This window comes from Zonotrichia leucophrys, chromosome 7 (assembly GCF_028769735.1).
Source record: "Zonotrichia leucophrys gambelii isolate GWCS_2022_RI chromosome 7, RI_Zleu_2.0, whole genome shotgun sequence".
NCBI classification, from domain to species: domain Eukaryota; kingdom Metazoa; phylum Chordata; class Aves; order Passeriformes; family Passerellidae; genus Zonotrichia; species Zonotrichia leucophrys.
In genome coordinates, this window is record NC_088177.1 from 17,635,094 (window position 1) to 17,659,449 (window position 24,356).

The 24,356-nt window shown below is 40.5% G+C and overlaps 1 protein-coding gene across 14 annotated transcripts in view; it reads right to left on the reverse strand.

Moving 5' to 3' along the window:
• Nucleotides 1-24,356, reverse strand: part of ANKRD44 (ankyrin repeat domain 44) — a 131,463-nt gene that overhangs the window by 56,285 nt on the left and 50,822 nt on the right. For 13 of the 14 annotated variants that reach the window (XM_064717731.1, XM_064717730.1, XM_064717726.1 and 10 more), the window contains 2 exons: nt 13,333-13,416; nt 4,843-4,921 (listed from right to left, as the gene is read on the reverse strand). In XM_064717731.1, the coding sequence (XP_064573801.1) occupies nt 4,843-4,921; nt 13,333-13,416 (163 nt within the window). Of the gene's footprint in view, nt 1-4,842; nt 4,922-13,332; nt 13,417-21,055; nt 21,075-24,356 lie in introns of those variants that run through there. The other variant, XM_064717736.1, reaches the window with a different exon arrangement.

The window sequence follows — 24,356 nt, forward strand, 5'->3', positions numbered from 1 at the left end:
TTGGCTGCAAGAAAAACAATTCCACTTTCATAGCTACTGCAACAATTAGAGGCAATCCTCCAAACTCACCTCAGAACCTGGTACCTGGTGGTACAACCTGCCCTCTGGAAAAACACACTTTGGAAAAGATACAGTGTCAAAGAGTTCTCTAATTAATCTGCCTAAGGAAGGAAGCTTTTGCCTTTTTTCTTTGTGAGGAGGCCATTACAGTTGACACATTAGCATCCTGCCCTTCGCCTGCACTGTGAGAGGCTCTAGAGACCAATAAAGCAATGACTTTATTCACCATCAGGAAGCTGACAGGACTTCAAGGCACCTTCCATTATCCTGGTTTGGCCTGGTAGGGGTCTTGGAGATGGAAACTGCTTACATAAATTCCTTGTGATTGACAGCAATCTCTAAACTTTTTGGATTTAGAAATTGTTTTTGTATTTGCCTTGGGGGTTTTTGCCTTATGTTCTTAACTAAGGTTTCTTTTGTTTTATCTCTACCCATTCACTAACTCCTACAAGCAGAGGGTTACAAAAAAGAAAGGCTAATATGTAGAGTAGGAAAGCATGACCAAGATTATTCCTCAGTATTTAACAACTCCAGCAGCACTGGTGAGTACAAAGAAGATGAAAACCTAGAGAAGTATCTCCATCAGTAGCTATTCATGCCCTTCACTGATCCACTTACCCTTTGAGAAACTGAAACAGTTACCAAGAAAACTGAAGAAAACAGTAAAAGGAAAACAAGACCAGTGTAAATAAAATAATGCACAGCACACTATCAGCCTTTTCTTTCTCAGCTGTTTTACACATCCTTTTACCTCTTTGTGCCTCTTTATGTGAAACAGTGAAATTGCTCTTAGGTGTCTAATGCAGTGCATCAGCTGAATGTGTTTGTGATTTCTGTTTTTCAGGAGCTACACAATTCACCTGTTGCCTGCTACAGAACCTGCTCTTGTGCATTTACTGAGATGCACATCTTCTGAAGAGACGTTTCAAAACATTTCCTCTTGCACTGCCACTTCCTTCACCATAATTCAGCTTCTAGGTTCCCAGCAGTTCTTCGTAGGCAATGGTTAACAACAGTGAAAAAACTTCACCAGCACTGATGCACTCCTTTGGGGACAGAAAATATCTGTCATTTTAAGGATGATCAAGCAGAGGCACTGGGAGAGCAATGCTGTCCTTCAAAGGTGTCCTCTGCATTCCAGAAACTTGGGGGCCTATCCTGGGATGGCCCTTTGAAAGCAGAGTAACACAGAAATCCAGTTTTAAAGACTAAGTGCTCTAGAACATGCTACCACATCTAAAATGAGTGTACAAACACCAGAAGCTTAAATTCACGAGACCAACCCACAACACATCCTCCAAATCAACCAGAAATTCAGTTTCCCTCTCTTCACTCTGGACCAAGTACCTTAACCACGTCTCAGTGCACTTCCTACAATACTCCATGAATTAATCTGTGTGTCTGTAAGGACAAAGAGGGCTGAAAACCACTCAAATTGGTGTAAATTGTGTCATTCATGGCACAATCTTCCTTGAAAATAGAAGCTGCTTTAAAGGTTTCACTTTAAATCCTTTCAGATAGCTACAGCACCCACCCATCCTATAAAATATCCACTTTAAAAAAAAGGTCTTCAGAGTAAAGCCTTTTCTCAGCCTCACTTTCTCCACCATGCTCTTCCTGAGCCTGACAGAAAGACTTAGCTGTAGGGTTTGTGAGGCTGAAGTAGACAACATAACATATAATGTTACAGATAAAATCAACAGAGAGGAAACTTTCTGTATTCTACTTTTCTTTAATATGGCTGTTTTGTAATCTTTGCCATTTTTCACTCTCAAATTTTTCTGCCAGAAGAGGAAATAAATCTGAAATTGCCTCTGTTCTTTTGAGATCTGAAATAAACAACTTGATGCGTGCTTTCAGGAAAAAAGTTAACATCTCTTTATCATAACTAAAGTACACTTTTCTGTCCAGCACATCTGCCAAATCCACATCTCTAGATTCCACAGTCTGAATCTCCAATATTAGGGATAGTCAATGGAGGAAGAAAACTGTACTCTTTAACCTATTTATGTCATTATTTACTTGCACCTTTCCAATTTCTCCTGTAAGACACAGCAACTGGCCCACCAAAATGTAAGGACAGTTTCCTGGCAAGAAGCTCAGAGCCTTCTGAAGAGCAAAGCAAGGCAATATTGCCAAGACAGCAAGTGCCTTGGTGGGGAACAAGGGGTAAGGGGCAGAGCTCAAACATGATACTCTCAGGAACCAGCCCAAATGGAAATGCAGCTTTTATTTGCCCAGACAATTGTTCCTGCACGTCCATGACTGTGGCACCCACAGAGATTCCTTCTCTGAGATGGTTACCTCGCTCCTTCTCCTTTCTGACAGAAGGAAGTGAAGAAGTACTCAAAAAACCAAAACCCCTCAGCACCCTTCCCCAGTTGAAACCGCCTGATTATGGATCAGACCTTGGGGCAGGTGCAAACCCCTCTGGTTCTGACATTCAATGGGCCAGGGTGGCTCACACCAGCTGAGGGATCTGGCACTCTCCCTCCTGTACCAGTTCCAACAGAGTCCATTTCAGTGGCTACCTAGAAAGCCATTCCTGGTCTGTCTCCAGCCACCTGGGCAGAAATTTCATTCATTAGACACTACATTTATTTGTGCCACCACCAGTTTATGGACCACAAATCTCAGGTGTGTATTTAATTTAATTTCTCTCCTGAACAAAATGAAAAGTGCTGATACTGCTCCTAGCTTCTCCTCATGCTGAGAATATTGCTTGACACCAACAGCAAGTGTTTGTGTGCTTTCTCTCTGTGAAAACACCATTGCATTTAAAGTCAGACAACAAAGTTTTCCTGCTTATGTAACGGAATGTTATGTTCAGATTTATATTTTATGATACACTTTCACTACTAGCATTTGCTGACTGAAGAGGTGAAGCAAAGGAAGATGCTGTACCTGCCCTTGCAGCCTAGATAATGGAAGGATTACAGTCACAAAGAGGTGTTTATAACAAGTCATAAACCTGCTCCTTCAATTCTCAGAAACCTCCAAACCTGCTCTTGGATACAATACTCATGCTCATCACGAGTAATGATACTTCATATATCAAAGAACAATGAATAAGTAGAATACACACCACAAAATTAATTTTGACTCATGCTGAGCTAGTGGGGATAGGTCCACAGTCCCACTGACACAAAGTTCAATTTTTAAAAGCCCACTTTATAAGTTTTTCACACTTATTTGGATATATAAAAACTCCCCAAGATGCACCACCTACATTTTATGCTGTTGATCAGACAAACCTTATAACCCATGGATGACATTTTGGCAGTGAGGTGCTAGAACTAAGTGTGCCAGAGGAACTGTAGAAAGCCTTCTTCCCTCACCAGGAACATTCACTGGGATGTTTTTGGGAATGATGTTTGGGAAAAATGGGCAAAACTGTTTCACATTTCTCTTGATGAGGATATTGCCTGTGCTGATGCTTGCAAAACTTGAAAAAACACATTGCTCCTGAATCTCCTCACACCACAATGGAACAGCAGTATGTGACAAACAACACACACTGCAAGAACACATGGACAGATTAAATTTATTAACTCCTTCCTCCCAAGGAAGAAAATCATGCTTGCATTTAGCACATTGAAAACCCACCCAAGCATAACCTGTCAGCAGAGCACTGCTCTTTTCAACCATTCTGCTGCTGTCAGGGGTAGAGCAGGAAGAGCTGATGTATGGCCAGCTAGTTACCCTCACTAAGCAATTAAGCAACCCAGAATTCCAGAATGAATGGAGGAAACACAGCTACAGCAAAGTGAGTTCTCATTTTCTGCCTTCTCCAGGTCTGGCTAGAGTGGTGAGCCAAAGAAATACAATTGTGTGCTCTGCATGTACCCATCAACAGCCTGATCTGACTTTGAAATTCAGAGCTTTGAGCAGGAGGCTGGATCAGGTCATCTCTAGAAATATCTTCCAGCCTGAATTATTCTAGGATTCAAGGCTGGAAATTAGAAGGTGCCTTGTAATCAAAGGGCTGAGAATTCTGAAGTAACTTTAAAAAAATATATGGAATTCATTTGAAGAAGCTGTCTAAAAAATTGTGAAACCAACTGTGTAGCAAAGTTGCTTGCAAGGGGTTAGAAGTTTGTACCATAAGGTTCCTTTCAGTCCCACGTTCTTAAATCCTCATAAGCTTTACTCTTACAGTTCTCCAGCTTAGAAAAACACTGCTTTGAAATCTGCCAGCACATCCAGGAGTTTGCCATGAATTATGCTCCCTTCTTGAGAGATGACTGCTTTATGCTTTGTTCTGACATATTTTGATCGTGTTTTCTGTCACTACAACAGTTGGGAAACTTTTATTTCTTTTGTTTAGATACTTCCTACTATACAGTTTCTAATATCCAAATAAACGTCCTGATTCTTAGAAACATGCTTCTAATGTAAATAGCACTTACAACTCATTTAAGCTGATTAATAATTTTTTTGCTCTTATTCCATAATTTTTGCTTAACAGGAATTCTTGTACTCCAGGATATGAAGCCATATTTCAAATAAGTCCTTCAGCAAGTTTCTGACTCACAAATACTGTCAGTTTGAAGGCTTTATAAGTTGTTAAAAGTTATTTTGTTTATTAATTCTGCTAAGTCACAGGGTGCTTTTTATGATTTTATCACCAAATTTAAATATATTTTCTAAGCTTGCAAGAAATGCAACAAGCTCTGTGAAACTCAGAAATAAACAATGCCCAAAACTCCCTCATGTATGTTTTGCTGTAGCTTTAAAATTAGCTGATTTACCAGTTAACAGCAGTGAGGGACTGTACCTTACCTGACAAAATGAGGAGCTCAATGATGTCTGCATCCCCCAGGAATGATGCAACGTGAAGGGGCGTTCTTTTCTCGGCATCCTACAAAACCACAGATTGTCCAGTTATAAAACATGGTCAACAAGTGCAGCCATTGGTGTAAAAGAGCAAAGAATTTGTATCTTTTTTTTTTTAATGTGCATTTCTGTTTGTAATTAGAAATGCAATCTCAGCCAGTGAAAGAATAAAATTCAAGAGCTCAACAACACTCTTCCTCCCAATAATCCTCTATTTTTTATCACTCATTTCCACCAGACCTTGCAGAGATATTGCCTTTACTCTGATATCCTGTTACAGGTAGATGAAATCAAAGCTAAAATGAGCAAAGACAGCATCTTTAGGTCTCTTTCAGAAACATTTTCCACTCTTAGGTATCACAGCAGCACAATCCAGATGCTTCTGGATATCAGACTTTGTAATGCACCTTGCATCAACAGTACAAAACCAGAGGCTTCAAAAGGATAACTCAGGAGAATTATTTGGAACCACACACAAGGCCAAGATACAAACTCTTCTTGGTCTACAAAGGTTCTTGTAGACCATAGCCTGGATACCTACAGCAGCCCAAGATGGGCATGTACATCTTGAATGACCTTTAAACATAAATAAAGTATTACCAGACAAATCTGTTTTTAAACTTATAAGAATCGCTAAGATACATACATATATATATACACACACACACATATATATATTCGGAAGTTTTATATATATATATATATAAAATAACTTTTGAAGGATGCAGGTTTTTTTTTTTTATTTCTGTAATTTTCCAAATTAAGGAGTCCATTTCACAGGGGTTTTTTATTATTAATTCAAGGGATATAAATACAGTGTTCATAAAACCCCTTTATTTTACTGCTTTATTCAGCTGATTCCAGAACATAGGCCTTTAAAAGAAACTGCTAAATATTACAATATGGGCAAAAACAATCACAAGAACTGCTAATACTGCTCATTGTGCTGTTTCCAGCCCTAAATGTTATTTCATTTTGGTTTCTAAACCACAAAAATAAGTTCTAAAAGACCTTAGCAATCCAAATTATTGCAACTACTAGCGTTAAATATTTTAAACTGGTAACAAATTCAGCACTTCCTTCAAACAGTATCAACAGAGAAATCCTACCAATATTTACATCCTGTCCCTGAAAAAGATCTCTGAGCCTGTCATGAAAAACATCACTTTCAACATGCCCAAGCAATAATCAACCATGAGCTATTTTGGAATATCTTCAAAGTATGCTATAAATGTGGACAAATCTGTGTAGCCAAAACATTTGTCATGGGAATGTTGAAAATTGTTTTCCATCACTGAGAAGTACAGAGCATCACTGATCACCAGAACAGTTTATATTTAATTTTTGTGTTTGTATGGTTTTTTTAAACATACATCATGTACATAATCCTCAAATTCTGCTGCGTTGGGTTTTGATCTTAGGTATTGGGCATGCACATCAAACACTCAGAAAACTGAGTACATAAAACCCTGATTGTCACAGGTCAGAGAGGAAGATCTCTTACAGGCTTTCACTTTCTCACATGGTAAGCAAATCCAAAGAATATTAAGCAGTGTCCATGCAGCGGTATTCCCTCAGGAACCAATATCACAAGTTACTCTCATATGCTTCATTCCTAACACCACAGAACAGCTTCTACAGGCTACATAAGTGTATGTGAGATCTTCCACAGCTTTCATATTCCCTGTCCTAAGGCTACTCATGGCAAAAAAAATATACTGACTGATCAACAGATATACAAAATAACACCAGTTTTATTTTTCCTTAGTTTGCTGTTATTAATGCATAAAGCTCTCTTTAGTACAACACAGAACTTGTAATAGCCATTGTACCTGTCAGTGCAACACAGCCAAGTTTGGCAAGGGCAGAGCACTTGGAACTTGAATGCTAATGATACAAGGCCAAGCCATTTTCTGTGTCATGGAACCAAGGCTACCCAGTGCTCTGTTGATTATAAGCAATTTTCTGTATTAAACTGTAAAACTGATGCAAATTCGATATTCTGAGGGAGGAAAGGACATGAAACAGAAAATTTTACTCTTCTGTAACTGGAACAACTAACTGTGTAAGCCTTCTAAGCTTTCAGTTTTTAAAATCAATACAAAGCCCTATCATACTGAGTGTGAATCCAGTTTTCAGATAAAGATGGGTTACTCACAAAACTGAATTTAAGCTTCATTTCTCCAAGAGGAAAAAAAACCCTGAAATTTATCCATTTATCACAAACAGGCACAAATCAGCCTTGACTTGCACACAGGCAACATTTTAAGGAGTTTGGCAGGGAGAAACCCACACACTACTCCTGCAGCCAAGCAGGCAGTGAACAGCTCACTGGAGAACATCCCTGAGCTCCTGGTCAGAGTGTGCACAGTGAACAGCTCACTGGAGAACATCCCTGAGCTCCTGGTCAGACTGTGCACAGTGAACAGCTCACTGGAGAACATCCCTGAGCTCCTGGTCAGAGTGTGCACAGTGAACAGCTCACTGGAGAACATCCCTGAGCTCCTGGTCAGAGTGTGCACAGTGAACAGCTCACTGGAGAACATCCCTGAGCTCCTGGTCAGACTGTGCACAGCACTGGTACCCCAACAGAGGAACTGAGGCTTCTGTCTGTCTGTCCCAGCACAGCCATGTGTCCCCTCAGAGCCCTGGTCCCTCACAGCCACAGCTCCTCACTGTCTGGCTCAGCACCCAGCACCCCAACACTCATCCAACTCCAGCTCCTCATCTTGTGCTGCTGGGAACAGGAGCACAAAAGTGAATCCATAATGATCTAAACACTGGAGGCTACACACAGAGAGAGGGATAAAAATTGTCCTTTCAAGGAAAGGCATGGCAGAACCCCAAACCTCAACATACATTATCAAGGCAAGGAAAATAAGTGAAGGGAAGAGATGATAACAGGATTACAAAAAGCATTAAGAGAAATAAACAGACCTGCTTCCAGTGCAGTTCTCAGAAGAATAAAAGGTCAGCAAGAGACAGTAGATAAGCTATAAACAATGGCTAGAAAATCACACTGAGATGAGATAAACTCTCTTTCCAGTACCTGAAGGGGACCTACAAGAGAGCTGGAGAAGGACTTTTCACAAGGGAGTGTAGTGATAGGACAAGGGGAAATGGCTTCAAGCTGAAAGAGGGCAGGTGTAGATTAGATACTGAGAATAAATTCTTTACTGTGCAAGTGCTGAGGTGCTGTCACAGGCTGTCCAGAGAAGCTGTGGATGCCCTGTCCCTGGAAGTGTTCAGGGCCAGGCTGGATGGAGCTTTGAGCAACCTGGTCTAGTGGAAGGTGAAAGGTGTCCCTCATGGCAGGAGTTGGGAATGAGATGATCTTTAATGTCACTTCCAACCCAGAGCATTCTGTGATTCTATTAGACTGCATTAGTAGTCTAGTTCACAGAAAAGATGATGCTGCAGGTTAATATTATCTGTACACCTTTTTTTTCTTTTTTTAATAATACAGATAAAAGAAACTAAGAATCTAACAGCCAGGCAATCAGGAACAGAAGGCCTCAGCAAGAAAAACACTCAACACTTGCTTAAAACTGTTCAAGTGATCACAGTGGCATGGATAAGGCCCTCACAGGCTTAAAGTTAGACTAGTCCTTAAGTGCTCTATTGGATCAGAGCCGGGGTACATGAAGATTAGCAGAACAGTGAGCTGAATGAATCATATCAGCACATGTAAAATTATCAGGCACGTTAAGGAAAGGCACATACATTTTCTCCTCAACACAGCCTACATGTCAAAGGAGATAACAGATGTGAATTTTGTTATCAACTGCAACTGCTCAGATCAGGTGATGCTTGGGACAGAGTTACTTACTATTAAAATGTAAGTGCAACTGCTGCAGAAAATAAATGTAACCTTTCTTTGTCACCAAACTGACTGAGCAGCTAACAGGAATAGTTGGAGTTTACAGGAGTTTAATCCACCATAGAAACAGAGTTACTGAAGCCTTTGCATTCCCACCACCTTCAAAATGTGCCTGGGTGGCAGAATAAAGCTCATTAATTAATATAACTTCCACTGATCAACTAAAACAGTGACAGAAACAAACCTCCTGTTCATTCACTCTATTTACAGTTGTATATCTCATTTAAATACCACAGCCATTAAAAAAAATTTCAGATACAAGTTAACTTCAGAAAAATTCAATATTGGGAACTGTTAGGAACTACAGAAGAGGCTAAAAGCTTATGAGCACCTATTTCTTGGGCTATTTACAACTGTTTGGAGCCAAAAGCTGATGGTGTACCAAGAAAATCTCTGCTGCTTCAAAGATTTCCTCCTCCTCACACATTCTTTTATTAAAGCCTGTAATTCACAGAGTAAATCAAAGTGTTTGACTGTGAGCACCACAGGTGAAAGTCAAGCTGCATAACTTATACTTTGTGCTCTTTCTTCTGCATCATAACAGAAATTCCCATCTGAAAATGCAGATCCTCATTCCAGCACCTCTCATCCCACAGTCTTCAGCTCAGCCTCAGAAATAAAGATTTTTCTGAACTGAGTCTTAAATTGCCAAGTGTTCATGAAGCAGAAGAGGCAAATACTTTGATCTTGCAGAACAAGAAAAATTATCTTTCTTCTCCTTATCTAGCAATTTCCTTCCATGAGGCTGACTTTTATGCTAGAAAAGCATAACTTCAAAAACTAATTACTAATTCCAGATTGAGACCACAGAAACTGTTATCCTAAAGAATGAAAATATTTTGATATTTTGATTACTGATGTTCACTGTAAGACTCAAAAGATAGACTTGAACAACTCCTCCACTTTCATAAGCACAGTATTGACTTTGGATAGGGGGTGTTAAGGCATGGTAGCACACATCACGCAGAATGGGAAAAGATTTAGAAAATTCAAGTATTTCAGGCTGATATTGCTGCCTTTGAAGACAATAATGCAGTCACAGCCAAACCCTGCCATGAGACTTTAATGGTCTATACATCCTAAACTGCCTCAAACTGATGAGATGAGTCACCAGCACAGATATATATATATATAACATAGTAACCATTACTACACTACCACCCTGTTGCAATGCAACCCAGAATATTTCAGACTCTCAGGCTCTCCAGCAGAATCTTCTTGACAGTTCAAAAATTTTCTGTATAAAGTATTCAAAAACATCTAAGCAAAAAAAAAAAAATCATCTAAACAGAAGTCATGCTAGCTACCTTGCATTGAGAACATCAGTGTAATTTCATATTCAATTTTGCTACATAATGGAGAATTGTTCATAATTTCTGTAGGAAAAAAATTCTGCATCACTTCCTACTTAAATAAACAGCACTACTAGAGGCTAAATACCCTCTTCAGCTATGCCAAACATGCAAAGCCTTTCAGACTCACAACCCTAAATAGGTGCCTATTTGTACCCTCAAGCACTCACAGCACCTCCAGAAACATGCTTGGCAATAAGTAGTACAGGAATATACAGAAATTGTGTGCATATGGGAAGACCTGGAATGAGCCTGGATCCTCCTGACAAAGGCAGCCCTGCAGATCTATGCCTCTCCAAGCAGGATAATGAGGAGAAAAGTCGTGAACTGCACACATACATGTGTCTCCATAATGACGTCCTTCCTTCCCTCTTTATCTCATCATAAACCACCCCCTAAATACCTGGTCCTGCATGTATGGCCCTGCAATCTCTGCAGCTAGAAGCAGGGTTCCATCCAAGAAAAAACACAGCATTAGGGGATAAAAAATAAAAATAGATAACTAAATGACTTGAAAACAACCCATCACTTTTGGGGAAGAATACTGGAAGTATTTTTTTGACTTGGGATATTTTGAAGAGAAACTGAACTGAAAGACTGAGTTAAAAATGGAAATTTCACAGAGAGGATTTTGGTTTATAACATTGCACACGACAACTGGACTTTGCAGTGTAAGGTGCTGCACAGTTCATGTACTATGAACCCCAAATAAGAAGGAGTGACACCTGGATCCAGATTAGTCCCTAGATTCTGGGGGTCATTCTCACTCTTCCCTGAGTAAAAAGAGCACTCCAAAATATCCCTCTCTACATACACATAGCATTGAAATGTACCAAACAGCAAGTGTAGAAGAGTCTACCTGCAACTCATCTGGTGGTCTGGATTGCCCAAGTGACATCACAAATGTCCTGGGAAAACAGGCTGCTGAATGCTGCCCACACTTCCCATGGGCACAGTGTGTACTCAGAACCCAGGGGAGGGAATTGCACATTGCCAGCTAAATATAACAGGGTCCATGCCCTCAGGATGCACAGGTGGCATCACGTAGAGCACAGGTAGGGACTGGTGAGTCAAAGTGACAATTATAGTGGCAGAATGAATTGAAACCACACTTGTAATCCAAAGAGATTTCACTTTATTTAAAGTCACAATTACAGCAGTATCCAGAATGTAGCCATTTCCATCAACAAACAAGTCCTTGGCTTGGGAAGTTACTAATTATTTTACCAGACCAAAAAAAAAAAAATAATATTTTAAACTTCTGGTTTCCTCCAAACTCTTTCCTGAGATTAATTTTCTCTTGGGACGTCTGCACATGCATTCCTAATTTTGTGTTGTTCCTCTATGCACTTGACAATACTTCTCTTAATGGAGATAAAAAATACCCTGATGCTTTAAACTGCAGAAATACCCAAACCTTACTGCAAAACCACACTTCTACTTTGTATCCCTGTCCTACCTATATTTGAATTATTCCAGTGTTAACAGAGCCAACCAAAATGATCAACAAAGGACAAATCTCTGCCAAATGCTGTCAGAGTTTCCTCTCATGTGAGCAACCAAACGCTAACGTGGAAGTAATTAAAAACACCCTTAAAATAGAAACAGAAGCATGGAATGCAAATTGCCAGCTCACAGCACAATGAGGGGGAAATCTTTTCATCTTTCTTCAGTGATATTTTAAGCAATTGACGCTTCCCTGCAGTCACTATTCAGAACACAACTTTCAGAGATTGTGTTGACCGGTATCTTTCAGATTATTTCAAAGAACAGCTTTGAGTTTTGCTCCTGAGGGGCAAAGCATTCCTGGGTGGATTTTGAGCATTGTAAGCAGTATTCTGGGCAAAACCATTCAATTACTTTTTCTATTAAGTATGATGGGACTCATCTGCAAAACATGTGTTCTTCATCTAATCTTGCACCTGACAGCTGAGAGCATCTCCCTAGCAACCATCACTAACACACTTGCAGCCAAAAGTTGGAAAAACATTGGAGAAATACACGATAATCTCGTACAGGAAATGTGGCTTTGAAAATCCAGCATGAAATACAGATGAAATTTGGGGACTGTGGTGCTCATCTACCTTGCCAAGGGGGTTTTGTTTGGCTGGGTTTGGTTTTTTCTTTAAAATCATCAGCAAGAAACAAAGGAGGAGGAAATTCGAGGGAGATGATTCTTTAAGGAAGCACTTTTGGGAACTTGCAGGAAAACAATCAGGCACTGATAATCATGAGGAAAGCTTAACACCAAGGTCTTGGATCAGATTTAAAACAGTGGCATGTCTTTCCTTCTACTGGAGAGCAAACAGGGTGGAACCCCAGCCAACCAGACCTGTAGGATATCACCTCTCTAGCTCCTTTTGGTAGCTCTGAACCAGACTGTTGGACCCCACTACCCACAAAAGCTGCAGTGCCAAGACCATACCAGGCCAACTGCTGGAGTTAGCAATGAATAAACTGATGGCTTTACATCACAGCAAAGCATGAAGAAAAGGAAGGTTGATTCAAAAGTCCAGGAAACACCTGGAAATTATCATTCTGCTGCTGCTTTATATTCTCACCACCTTGAGAGGCCACAGATTGTAGTCAGGACCAGCAGGGCTTGTTTCTATCAGTAAGGATATAAGTTAAAATCAAAGAAGGGGAAAAAACCCACCCCAATTTCTGCAAAAAAGACCAAGCTGACTTGGAGATGCTTTTTTCACTGCCAAAGCACTCAACTACTACTTGTTTACAGCTGCTTACCATTCTGGCTAGAAAAAGTCAATCTGCAAAACAGTAATTCCTTTGTGGGCAAATTGTGGCCAAGATTCTGCTTCTTTACTCTCACTACTGAGAATTATATTGGAGCTTTAGTTCAAGTAGAGTCAAATGCATAACAGCTCCTGATCTGCAAATACTCTTTATAAAAGGAAGCCCCACAGAGAGTAAAAATATGCAATTTTCAGCTGTTTTCATTCATTTTCTCAGTAAGAGAAAAAACAATGTCCCTGACTGACCTGCACATTTGGAATAATTACCATACACTTAAAAAATTTAAAGTCATCTGCTGGAGACAATGACATTGACTCCTACTTAGGATAGCACTGAAGCCCCAAATCTCTCACTTCCCAATCATTTCCATTCTGTTATTTGTCAATTACTGAGGACATTTTTAATACTGTCATTGCCACAGGCATGGTGCACAACATGCCAGTTACATACCAAGGCGTTGACATCCTCAGTTTTGTAGATCAGCATCCGTATCTCTTCTGGATCACCACTGAAAATCGCCTGGACCAGTGGAGGCTGCAAAAAGAAAACAGAAGCAGAAGCATTACAGGTTTGTTTATTTTCTGTTTAAACTGAGTGCATTTTACTCCTGCTAAATCTGCCCAGAGACATGGTGTGACCCCAGTCCCAAATCACCAGGAGCATCTCATCAGTAAGAGCTACCAGCTTGCTTGAGGATAAACTGAAATCATGAGCATGTTTGTACCTATAATGAGCATGTGTGTGCACAAACAGGGACCCACATTAGAACAGCAACTTTTGTCAACAACACACAATTAGCCCAGATGTTCTGCCTGGCATGTAAGGCGAAAACTAATTACATCAGATAGTGCTGCATGCTTGCACTTGGCACAGATGAATGGCCATGCCATACACATTTAGAAACAGAACATTATGCAGATAATGAATTTCTGGGCAATCACTAAACAACTTGTATTTTTTCCCCGAATAAATACGCCATGAGCGCAGTTAATTTTAACCACCCAAGAAGCGAAGTAATTATCTTATTGTCTCAAGTCTGTTATTATGCTATTATGAATGGGAATGCAGAAATAAATAACCAGGCCCACAGGAGAAACAATGTGCCATGCTCGCTGCTCTCCGAGGCTGGCGTCACTCCGGGCAGGGGAGGGAGCGCTGCCACACTCAGAGCTGGTCACTTCAGCCCTTCCGACCACCTTGGCAGCAATATCTGAGCTAGCAAGCAAGCTGGCAGCACACTGGACTAAAAGAAGAAGAACTGTGCTGCTGGAGACTCGGGAAAAGAAGGGACAATTCACAAAGATCCCTATCCCATAACTGAAACACACCCCGCTTTCACCAGCACCCTCCTGAAGACAGCGTGTGCCCCCCAAGTCTCACTCCTGGTTGCCTCATGGTGCTACTGGCAAAAAGGAGTTTGTGGTGCCATGCAATCACCAGAACCTAAAATAATCCTGTAAAATGGCAGCATGCATGACTACTTAAGCACGTAGAACTGCAACAGTTCTTGAGATTCTACAGAATTTAACTGTCTTGTAAACAGGCTATCTCAAAACGCACAAAACAGAAAGAAAGAACAAAGTAAATACCATTTCCTCCCTATCTTTTCTTATCCAAATGTGGAAAATACATTTCTAAGTTAATGGTGTCTATTTTAAGACATATTAATCCCTTATGTCCTTGAGAAACATTCATACCAGAATTTCATTCTTGCCACTCCTCCAAAAGTGAAAAGGACTAAAGCAGCATCTTTCATCACCATTGTCTATGTCTTACATATTGCAGTGGATGCTCGAAAAAGGAAGGGAAAAAATCGCATTTCACTTGAACCATTTAGCATGCTCCTTTCCCAGCCATGTCAGAATGGGCAGAGAATATTTCCCAACAGGGAATGAAAACACCAGACTCTTCTCTCCTAAAATTAACAGCTATGAAGAATCAGTGAATGTTTATGAAATTATTATGCTTGCACCAAAATATTTGCATTTTCTATGCTTTTATCATAATATTTAAATTTTTAAAAAATCAGCAGGAAAGCAGAGAACTCCTCAATTACAAGCTGAATGGCAATCACAATCCAGTAGCCAAGGAACAAATACCCCCAGCATCTTCGATTATTTCCTGAATCCATTTGCTGGTATGCTCAGCACCCAATGAAAAGTATCAGCCAGAATCTGGTGACATTTAAGGTGAGACCTCAGACAGAGGTAAGAGAAAAAAAACCTCAAAATTCAAATCTATTATATTTAAAAGAAAAAAAAGCAACCGAGTCCAAGTGCTGTTACAGGTAACATTTTTCTTTTTAAAAAGGAGGAAGTAAGTACTGTGCATCATGACATTAAAAAAAAAGGAAGGTCTAAAATAAGGCACTTTGACCCTTCTTCCCTCTGCCAAAAATCTGAATCAAACCCTTGGTTTTACAGGAAATGTTTGACCTTTCTAATTAGCATCAGCCATTTTACACAGAAAGCAGATTGAGAATATCATGGTGGCTTTTAGACCTGTGACACACAGAAGATCCTCATCTCAATTTTTGTCCACCATACCATGGTCACATCCACCTGCAGTTCCTTGATCAAACCCCAGTGTTCATTCTGCCTCTGAAGCAGGGTGTAACTCACCACTGACACATGTAACCTTTGCTGACAGGACAAAGTTGCCATATACACATTTCAAAGGCCTCATCCTTCAGACCTTTTCCCCCTGTAAGATTTAATTTTTATAAATTAATCACGATAAAATCTATCTCTGATAGCTGTAGCAGCAAGACACAGAGATAATGGAGAATGATCAGAGCCTGGAAACTGGAAAGAGGAGATAAAAATGATCAGAGACTGAAAACTGGCAAGAGGAGATAAAACCAGTACAGGTTAATAACCATCTTGAGTCACTGCTGTGCAGTCTGCTCCAGCTGGCCATTTTTCTAATTCACTATGTCATTATTTTACTTTATTTTCAAAAGGTATTCATTTTGAAATGAGAACGTATTCTTTATTGTTGAGGCAATTTTATTACATATCAAGACTCATTTCAGTGTAAGATGTGCAGTCAGGTATAATGACCTGCCCAGGAAATCCATGCCAGAACTATGTTGCAGCTTCACTGCTCAGTCTGAGGTCAGAGCTGAGAAGATGCATCCACATCCATCAGCATAATGGAAAAAGTATTGCTGCATTCAGCAGCTGACAGGGATGGAACGGGGCTTGTGCAGTTACACACACATTGATGATGGATGCCCAATGAACAGATTACTTTTTGATCTTCAGTGATAACTATATTCATGCATCAATGACTTCAAATGGCTTTTTTAAAAATTTTGATTCCTGAAGGGTAAATAATTTTCCTTTCTAATTATTAAAGGATAGTATATTTTTGGAAATTATTTCTAAAACTTGTGACATCATTAATAGGTTATTTCATTAACAGACATATTTTGCTTTAAAAGTCTTCAAATTGTTAAGAAGTTGTTAAACTCTTATAATAAAGGGGGGAAAAAAGCACAAGCAGAGAGCAGATTATATATAACTATTATTAGAATTAAGCAAGGGTGCAGGGTTTTGGAATGATGAACAACTGTTTCATCAGCTCAGCTCTCTGTAGCTTCCAATTTCTTAAGGAGAATTTCAGTTGGGAGTGTTCACATTTTTTCCTGAAAATAAACTCCAGCAGCTAACAAAAACCTTTCCATGCTACTTTTTCTACAGTTACTATGATAAGTATGAAACTTACCAACAAGTTTTATTAGAGGCTTCTTTACTTTGTGCTGAAACAAGCACTTTAGTAAAAAATAAATTGTGTCTGCAGACACCTTCCAGAGTTGCAACACATTCCTATCTTTACTGCATGCAGGGCAATCAAGCTGGACTTCAACCCACCAGGTAAAATTAACTTGTTGAACTGAAGGCACAGTGATTTTTTCAGCAACAGAATTTAAACCCACATGGAAGAATGTCCTGTGGCTCAGCTGGATTCCACAGATAAGCTGTTCCAAGAAAAAAGTGCAACACTGGAAATTGTCCTCCATAGACCTGACTGCCACCAAGGGGCATTGGCAAGTCTCTGACTCCAGAGGAGATGAAGCATGTAAGGGGACTGTCTCAAGCATAATTTTAACTACTATGTCCAAAGCAGGTGCTGAACCTGCTAGCAAACTTTGCATTTTTGTTGAGTAGCTAGTAACTGTGACATACTGAACATTTTGCCTTGATTTTACATATCCTGACTCACTGACCCCGATTTATTTAAGCCAGATATTTGTTTGACAGGAGGCAGAGGCTGATAGGGAAAGGATGATTGACTCCCATGCCCATTTGGTCTCACAGACTATCATTTGCTCCTTGGAGTGAAAAGAAGCTACATTTTGATCCTTTATTACTTCTAATTGCCTTACATCAAGTTCCTGGACTAAACACTTGGATATATCCATGTATTCATGTAACTAGCAAGGCAATGTAGCAAGACACACAATCATTTCAGAGTGGTATTGATGCTGAGTGTTTAGCCAAACACCTCTGTTTTTTCTGAAGGTACCCCCACTAATCAAGATTACAAGGTTGTCTGCTATGCCACATCACATACACCTATTTCCTTCCATTGGCCAAAGCAAGGAGGCTACTCCTTTCCCTAATTTTAGTTTAGGACTTTTTCCCTCTGGACATACAGCACATGAATACCTGAAATGCAGTTTTTACTTTCAAGTCTGTATTACTGAACAGCCATTAATTGGATTTCTCTTAATTCTTAGAGCGCATTTCCCTGATGCTTAGTATTTATACAGTTCCATGTACAGAAATCACTCAATACTGATAATTTTCAATAGGTTTTGTAATCTAGTTCCCTTGCATCAGGGGTTAGCCTTTTACTGTGTTTTAGGAATGAATTGCTGGGTAAACACCAAAACAGTTTGCTCTTAATTTGTTAATTCAAAGGATGCAATCCTGTTGTAGGAATTTCCATATACACTTCTGCCAACAAAGTACTTTCACAGAGCTGGTATTTGGAGAAGAATGCCCTTGGATGGCTGCTAAGAGGTATTATATAGCAATTACAGATCTTTACTAAGTGACTTAAGGAATACTTGTCCAAGCAGCTGAAAAGCCAGTGGAGAGAATCAAATCTGTAGATTGAGTGCACTTGTTTCCTGGAATCACTGTGACAAACTAACAGCACTGTTAAGTGAGCAAATGCACTTAGGACATTTATACTGAGCAGATCAATAAATACCCTCTACACTGCAACATTTCAAACGTGGCAGAAAAAAAAAGTTCAATTAATTTAATTCTATCTTATTATGTCCTTCCATTTATTGCAGACTAGCCCAGTGATTTAAGGATTGCACATCAATCCTCTGCATCAAGGACAGCATGCATGCCTACACATTGCTATTTATTTCAATTTGTTCCACTGTGTTTGAATGCTCAAGGACCAACAAACTTATATGACACTCAGAGGTATTCAAAAATACATGATCCAACACTCCCAAAACTAAAAAAGAATCTCTGTGTGGCAGAGGCACTTCCAAGCTGAGAGATGTTCATGTTGTTTTTAGGCCAGCATTTAAAGGATGCCACTGTGCTCTGACACTTTGCCTGCCCCAATGGCTTTCTAACTTGCTGCCATGCTGTGCTCTAAGTTGCTTAGAGGGATGTAATAGGCATTTAAGTTTTATTGCAAGAAGTGTTGGGTTTTGCTGTAATGGTCCCCATTTCTATCTATGTCATTTATAACAGCTTCTCCAGAGCCTCAGGCTGTGTTTGTCCTTCAGACCATAAAAAGGAATTCACAGCAGTGGCACAGGGCACACAGGAGCAGTGGAGAATTGCTCACAGCTTCATTTGCTGTTATGCACTCCTGAGAATAGGTAAAAAATTATACATAAACTCCAAACAGAACATATGTTTAGCTTCAAAAGCAACTTTCCCAACTTTATAAAGAAAGAAGAGCTGGAGGGGGGTGTCAGCATTTGCCTGCACAACACAAGCCCACAGCTGAAAGCCTCTCCCTCCATTGCTTTCATCTAATGATGAATGGCAACTTCATCAAAACACCAACAACTGCTCAGTGACCAAATAGGAAATTCCCCAGTGCACACCTGTGGCTCCCAGTATGGTCTAACCCTAAGGGACACGCAACTCAGTAGCACCCAGGGCATCAGGAGAGGATGCCTGCAAGGACCCTCAGTGTGGTACAAACAATGCTCAGTGTGCCTGGTGCTTTCCCCCCTCTCAGGAAGGCAGAAGTGGTTCCTAAGTAATTGTTCCCAAACATCTGAATAATTCATGCAGTGCTAACACAGTCCATAGGTAGTTCCACATGGGCATGCTCTTTCCCAGAGTGGCTTCCCAAACAAAGACTTGAACATTACAGAAATATTTGGTGCGGAATTAATTGGAATGCAGTGATTCTAACACGACCAGCAGATATCGCCATTGCTGGTAACATTACAAAAACCTGAGATTAATCACTGGTGTGCATTGCTAACTGCATGGCAATCACAGACAGCTACAGAAACAGAACAGCTCTAGCCATCCTGCTGGACAGCCAGGCAGGTGGTGCAGACTGCAAAGCCTTGGGCAGCATGGCCTGCAGCGAAGGACTGCATCCCACCCCTCTGGCTGAATTCAGCTCGGTGCCTGGTATCCAGTACTGACCAGGTTCAGAGGCTGGAATTACAGCCTGCCAAAACACCCTTCTGCCTCTTCTGGATGGGAAAATCACATCCTCAGCTTTAGGTGAACAAGTAGATTTTGTTGATGTACAACAGCTGTAATGAACAAGGAAGGGAAAAGTATGATCACTGGAAAAGGGTTAAAGCAGTAGGGCTGTCTGAAACAAGATTGTCTGATGATAACCCTTCCATTAAGGATCTTGTTTTGAACAGTGCTTACACTAGGTTTGGAAAAGAACAATCTGAACTGCTTAGAGCATGGCTCAACCCTGAAAAGAGAGCAGGGCTGTCACAACACATCCTGCATCACCTGCTTTTAAATGATTTCCCCTCCAATACAGCTAAGCCTTTGCAAAAACAAGCTAGGCTTGGGACTGGAAATCCAGGCTGTGCTCCCACAGGCTTCTGGCTCTTTGCTCCCACTCAGCAAGGCCCTGATGGCTTTTGCTTACACCCCACCCACCAAACTCCTCGTCTCCAGCCAGATAGAGAAGACAATGGATCTGATTCTATAATTAAACATAATCACAAATAATCATTTTGTAAGTGATGTGCAAACCAGACTATACTTCACTATACTTCCCCAAAAGCACACATTTTCTGAAGTAACAAGAAAAAAATAGCTAAACTCCTGCCTCCCCACCACCACCTGCACCCTGGTCCTCTCTGTGCTCAACCCTTTCCTCTCTTTTACTTGAAAACAACATATTGAGACAGCTGAAACTTTAACATATTTAGTCAAGCTTTCATGATACTTAAAAAGGAAAACAGTCAGGATTGATCCTGCTTGTGCAAGGCTGGACCCAGCCCGGTATTTCTGTTCGCACAATTTGTGATATGCCATTCTAGACCGTGCAAAACAAGCCTCTGGCAGATCTATTTCTGGTGCTAGCTTGGCTCCGGATTTTGGCTGCCTCCCATTTTTCATTAGGAAGCCTATCAACTGCCCCAAGAATTGCTTATATTTCCAGGTGAAGTGAAGGTTACATCCTGCCATTCCTGGAATCCTGAAATTCCTCTACACACTGAAAAGTGCTGCAAGTTGCCTAGGTTTCATTCTACTTATCAGTTAAAGGCACCAAAATAACTCTTGGCCTGTTAAATTTAGATCACTTCTAAAAAGGAAAAGAGCTCAGACTGTTTAATTCAGCTTGCCCAGCGTCCTTTCCTTCATTCTCATTACTGGAGGCTGTCCACCAGTCTTGATTTAAGTGCTAGGTTTGGTTTTAGTCTTGGCATTTAGGACTGGGGGTGGATGGGGTTTTTTAAAGTGCCTCCAGATCAGATCAGAAAATTAGTCAATAAATACTGTCCTGAAGTTACATTAATCAAGTGGAGACAAAGACTCAGCACGAGGCAGACTAGTTAAAATAAGAAAGCTTTTTTAAAGGAGACAAAAATAAACATAGTAGCATAACATTTGTTATATTCACCAGCATTTGTTACCCATTTTAGTAGAAAAAAGTCTGTCACAGACAGCATAATAAAATTTGTTGGAATACTCACAAAGATTGAGGATAATGAATCTAATAGTACCCCGATTTTTTCTTGTCTTCCTGAACTTGTTTGTTCAAAATTTCTTGGGATTTTTCTTGATTCAAACTGTGTGTTGTGTAATATCTCACAACAGACATATCAGCAGCACCATTAAATAACAGCGATTGTAATGGCAGTACCAAAAAAAGGATCCAATTCCTTCTATAAGTTCTCAGCAGCATGTGCTGCACTACTTATCCATTTGAGCACTTCTTGTCATATCTATATTTTGTTTCCCAGAGCTTTTGTCTTTTATTTTCCCCCTTCCCCCATAATCCATCAATCATTCAGTCAGCAGCAGGGAAGAAGTCCTGGCACCAAGGCAGTGTTTCTGAACAAGAGCACAGCAGACAGTAAAATCTCTGGGGGCACAAATTCCAGCTGGTGTAAATCAGCTGAAGCCAACTTCCAAGTGAGAGGCCCTGTGCCATGTTACACCACCTGCTTTCCAAAGGGCCCTGCACGCTGTCCCCACCAGAGGCACAGCTGAGTGGTGGCCAGGGCAGCATGAGGTTATGAACCCCAGGAGAAATGAAACTGCCAGCAGCACAACAGAGCAACAGCGTCCCACTGCCTCGCAAGGGATTTCAGCATAAAGCAGTTAGGGGAGAAACTCGCTTGAAAAACATCAACCCCGCCAAAAGCTTCATTTCCTGCTCACTTGTCTTCAAACACATTTCAAGCAATTTTTTTTTTAACCAATTGTTTAGGTGCTAAATTCCACAAGAGAGAAAAAATAAAAGACAATTAAAACCCAATCTGTGTGGAGGGAGGAATGCTATGAGCGCTCAAGGGGTTCATACAGCTGGTCAACTTAACCTGGGACATCTCCTCTGTTCAGTGGCCCCACATCCTCTGGAGACCACTGATATCTTGCCTGCACCCAACTCCACCAGCAGCAATGGCAGTCAAGCAGAAAAAGGAAAAAAGAAACGGAAATGCTGCAAGTTTATCTCCCTTCAGTTTATCGCTTATGAAACTGTGACTTACCCCTCTTCCTTGCCAAGGCAAGTGTGTGCAAGGGCTGCTACACACACTGCAGCTGGCTCAAAAAATCCTTTCCATAGTCCTCTTTCAGTGCAGCAGCACAGCAAGAGCTGCCTTTCATCTGGCAGCCTGGACACTCAGCAGGACAAAGTAATAGCCCAGTCCATCTGTAATTAAGTGCTCTATCTGATATATGCAGCACACATGGATACTCATCACACACACTAATAAAATCCATTTCATTTTTAGAAAATTAGTCCTGATTTAGAGAACTATAAAGAGGCAGCTGATCCTGTAAGATCTTACTTGGTAAGATCAGGACTTCCGCTGGCTGACGGGGTCTGTTTTATATTACTGTATACACAAAGAAGGCAGCTATGAAACAGAGAGGGCCACAATAAATCTGCAGATACTTCAGAACTGCAAGAGACTACACAAGGACATTGGAGGGCAAGATCAGAATTTATAACCACCTTGACAAATGATACAAACAGCCAGGCTGGAGGAAGAGTAGGACACTGTTCAGTATGGAGGAGAACATAGCCTGCCTGTCAGTGAGAAATGCGGGGTGGTTACGCAGCAGTTCTGTGTAAGAAAGAATTTGGGACTGCATTTTACTAACTGAAAGTAACCGAACAACGCTCTGAAAGAGGAAGAGACTTAAAATAGGATTATGACTGGCAAAGCACACAGAGGTCCTTCCACACTGCTCAGTACTGCTTAGCCTGGCTGGAGTGAGACATTTAGTTTAGGGCACCACTTGACTTGAAGACAAAACAGAGCTCTAAAACATGATTTACAGGGAAAATCTAAACAGATCAGAGCTGGTCACAATACACAGAACACAACTTAAAGGAAACATAAGAACTACTTGCAATACATAAATGGTCGTTATTAAAAGAAATCATCTATTTTTCACATCCAAGATATACAGAGCTTAAATGGCTGCACACAAGGAGGATGCATCTCTGCTCCATTAAGAGCAACACAAATGAGGACATGGGTTGCCAATTTAGCTGTTACAAACTGTGAACTGCAGAAGAAGTGATCTGTTTCAAAAATAGATCTAGTCCAACAATCACTGAAAGTCAGAGGTATTCTTTTCTGCAGCCTTCGGTAGGCAAAGGATTGAACATATGAAAGCAAAGGAGGCCAAACAAAATTCACAGCACACTCACATGAAGATAAAGGTTAATGCAAAAAGGGTAAGCTACAACAGAAATCAATAAAAATATGCATTTCCAAAAGTTCAAGGGGAGTCTAGTGCCTTTGGTTAGATGCACACTAAAACATGGCAGGACTCCAGCAGAATTTCAGATCCCATCTTATTCACTCATCAGAAGGTAATTTCAGCTATGGGGTTTATTTCAATGAGCTCATGCACAGAGTTTCTGTTAAGGACAGATACATTTTGCAATCACAATCTCATGTGTTCCTGAACCTCATCTTCCTCTTAAAAGTGACCTGCAACACTTCCAGGTCCAGGATCATGAAAACAACATTAGGGAGGGAGAAGACATCTTAGGGACTTGAACAAAACCTGAACTATCTGATTTGTTTGATCATACCACTATGTTTCAAGTGGATCTTGCTCAGGCTCCCCTTGTGCTGCATGCCACACACACAGCCTCAGCACTGCCTGTCTCCTACACACTTCAGTGCAGCTCATTCCCCTGGTCAGCAGCTGCCACCCCCACAGCCACCCTCCTGCCAGCTCCAGAAAAACTCAGAAAATCTCCCAACTCACCTTCTCCTACACAGCCAGGGCCAAATATACTTTAAAAGGCATGAATGACTAACATTGATGTTTCCTGATTTCTCTTAGAGATCATGGAGCTCATAGTGCTCTTGAAAAGCACCACAGTTGGTTATTATTGTTTTCATAAAATACTAAAATCCTTTGCAGATTTTAGTGACTAATAGTTGTTTTCTGCATAGTTGATATAAAATTCAGATTAAAAGTGTTTAACTACTGAGGCTGATGACAGGGTTATTTCCATTACTAGCAGAGTAACTATGTGTGAACATGAAGATCAGTTCATAACACCACTTCATCTCTTTCTTTACATTAGGCATGCTACAGTTGGCATGGAGCTCTGCTCAACAACCAAAGCAGATGTTTTACCTCTATTTTGAATCTGGAACAGATTAGCAAAGTTAGTTTGATTCAACATGTCCTGATAATATCCTCATTCTCAACCTCAACCAAATTATTGAAGCTGACAGGGAAAAAAAAAAAAGAAAAAAAAAATCAAGCTTTGCTGATGAGTGCAATGTCAGACAG